Source organism: Acromyrmex echinatior, chromosome 1, assembly GCF_024713525.1.
Source record: "Acromyrmex echinatior isolate Ae372 chromosome 1, ASM2471352v2, whole genome shotgun sequence".
NCBI classification, from domain to species: domain Eukaryota; kingdom Metazoa; phylum Arthropoda; class Insecta; order Hymenoptera; family Formicidae; genus Acromyrmex; species Acromyrmex echinatior.
The window spans coordinates 3864349-3865577 of record NC_141852.1 but is presented as its reverse complement, the minus strand read 5'-3'; the positions used below and the strand labels follow the sequence as shown (position 1 = coordinate 3865577).

Genomic DNA, 1229 nt, shown 5'->3' with positions numbered 1-1229 from the left:
GATACAATAAATTTGAATGAATAATAACTATTTTGTGTATAATACAATACTTGAAGTACGAAAAGTATTACATTAGAATAGTATTTTCAAAAACTCTATATCGAAATGAATATATATTATGTCAAATAATTAATAAACTTTTAACCGTATGGCTTCTTTGTACTTGATCAGAGAACATTGTATTTATGAATTTTGGATTTACTTAATATTTGCTTGTTCAAGTTTTTTTGATCAATAAATCATTCGTTGAAAGTACGATATGAACTAAAAATCGGAAGTTGATACGAAAATTCGAAATTTTACTAAAAAAAGATTGTAGATTTTTAATTTGAACCATTTTCATAACTCTTTTTTTATTTCAATATTCCATCCATCGAAAGTTTTTAAAAGCAGGCCGCCAAGTTCTTTTTCCGAGTCATTGGTACTCTAGAATTACGAGCAATTATTTTTCATTGTACGGGCTAAAGTATAAATTTCAAATCAAGTCTCGATAAACGACTTTTATGTTTTGTGCATTAAGAATAACATATCGCACTTATTTTCTAGAATGAAATTGTAATCTGTTTTACTTGTATGTATTATGTTTGTTTTGAACTCGCACCTTCAATAGCATATGAGTTACTTTTAATAATATATTATATATAAATTAAAAAATTAAAAAATTAAAATTAGGTAATATAAAAATATTAAAATTAGGTAATATATACTTTATGTATGTTCACTTTGAACTGGCATCTTTATTAATATATCAGTTAATTGTCATGGTAATGTATTATTAGATAATCATTTAAATTTTTAAAAGTTTAAAAAGGTTTATCCTCAAAAATTTTAAAAATTTTATTAAATATGTACATTAAATATATACATTTTTACACATTGTCGTCAGACTCCAGACAGTTAAAAGAGCCCTTTGTCTCTCCAGGGCTACGCTTCCACTCAGTCCGCTTTTTCTTGCGCATGACAGTCTCGCAGAAATCCGCGAGGGCCGTCCAACACGCAGCGGAGCACATAGCCGCCCTGATAATGAAGCCATATGTTCTGTCAAGGACATCGAGCCCCAACTGCTCAAAAAGTGACATCCTCTCCGTGGCCCAAGATGGACAAAACAGCAGCGTGTGCATCGCCGTATCCGCAGTCGCACGACAATGCGCACAAATCGGTGACGCGTTACGCTGTATCTCAAAAAAGTAGGCTTCAAAGCACCCATGATCCATTAAATTCTGGGTCAT

General features: G+C 31.2%; 1 protein-coding gene across 1 annotated transcript; it reads right to left on the bottom strand.

Moving 5' to 3' along the window:
- Positions 1-869: 869 nt before the first annotated feature.
- LOC105147885 (uncharacterized) lies at positions 870-1229 on the bottom strand. Its single transcript, XM_011059209.1, has one exon. It carries the CDS (start codon positions 1227-1229, stop codon positions 870-872), a length of 360 nt encoding a protein of 119 aa, XP_011057511.1.

Bases quoted from the DNA above. Each gene is read 5' to 3' on its own strand.
- LOC105147885 (XM_011059209.1), bottom strand. From the start codon at position 1,229: ATGACCCAGAATTTAATGGATCATGGGTGCTTTGAAGCCTACTTTTTT.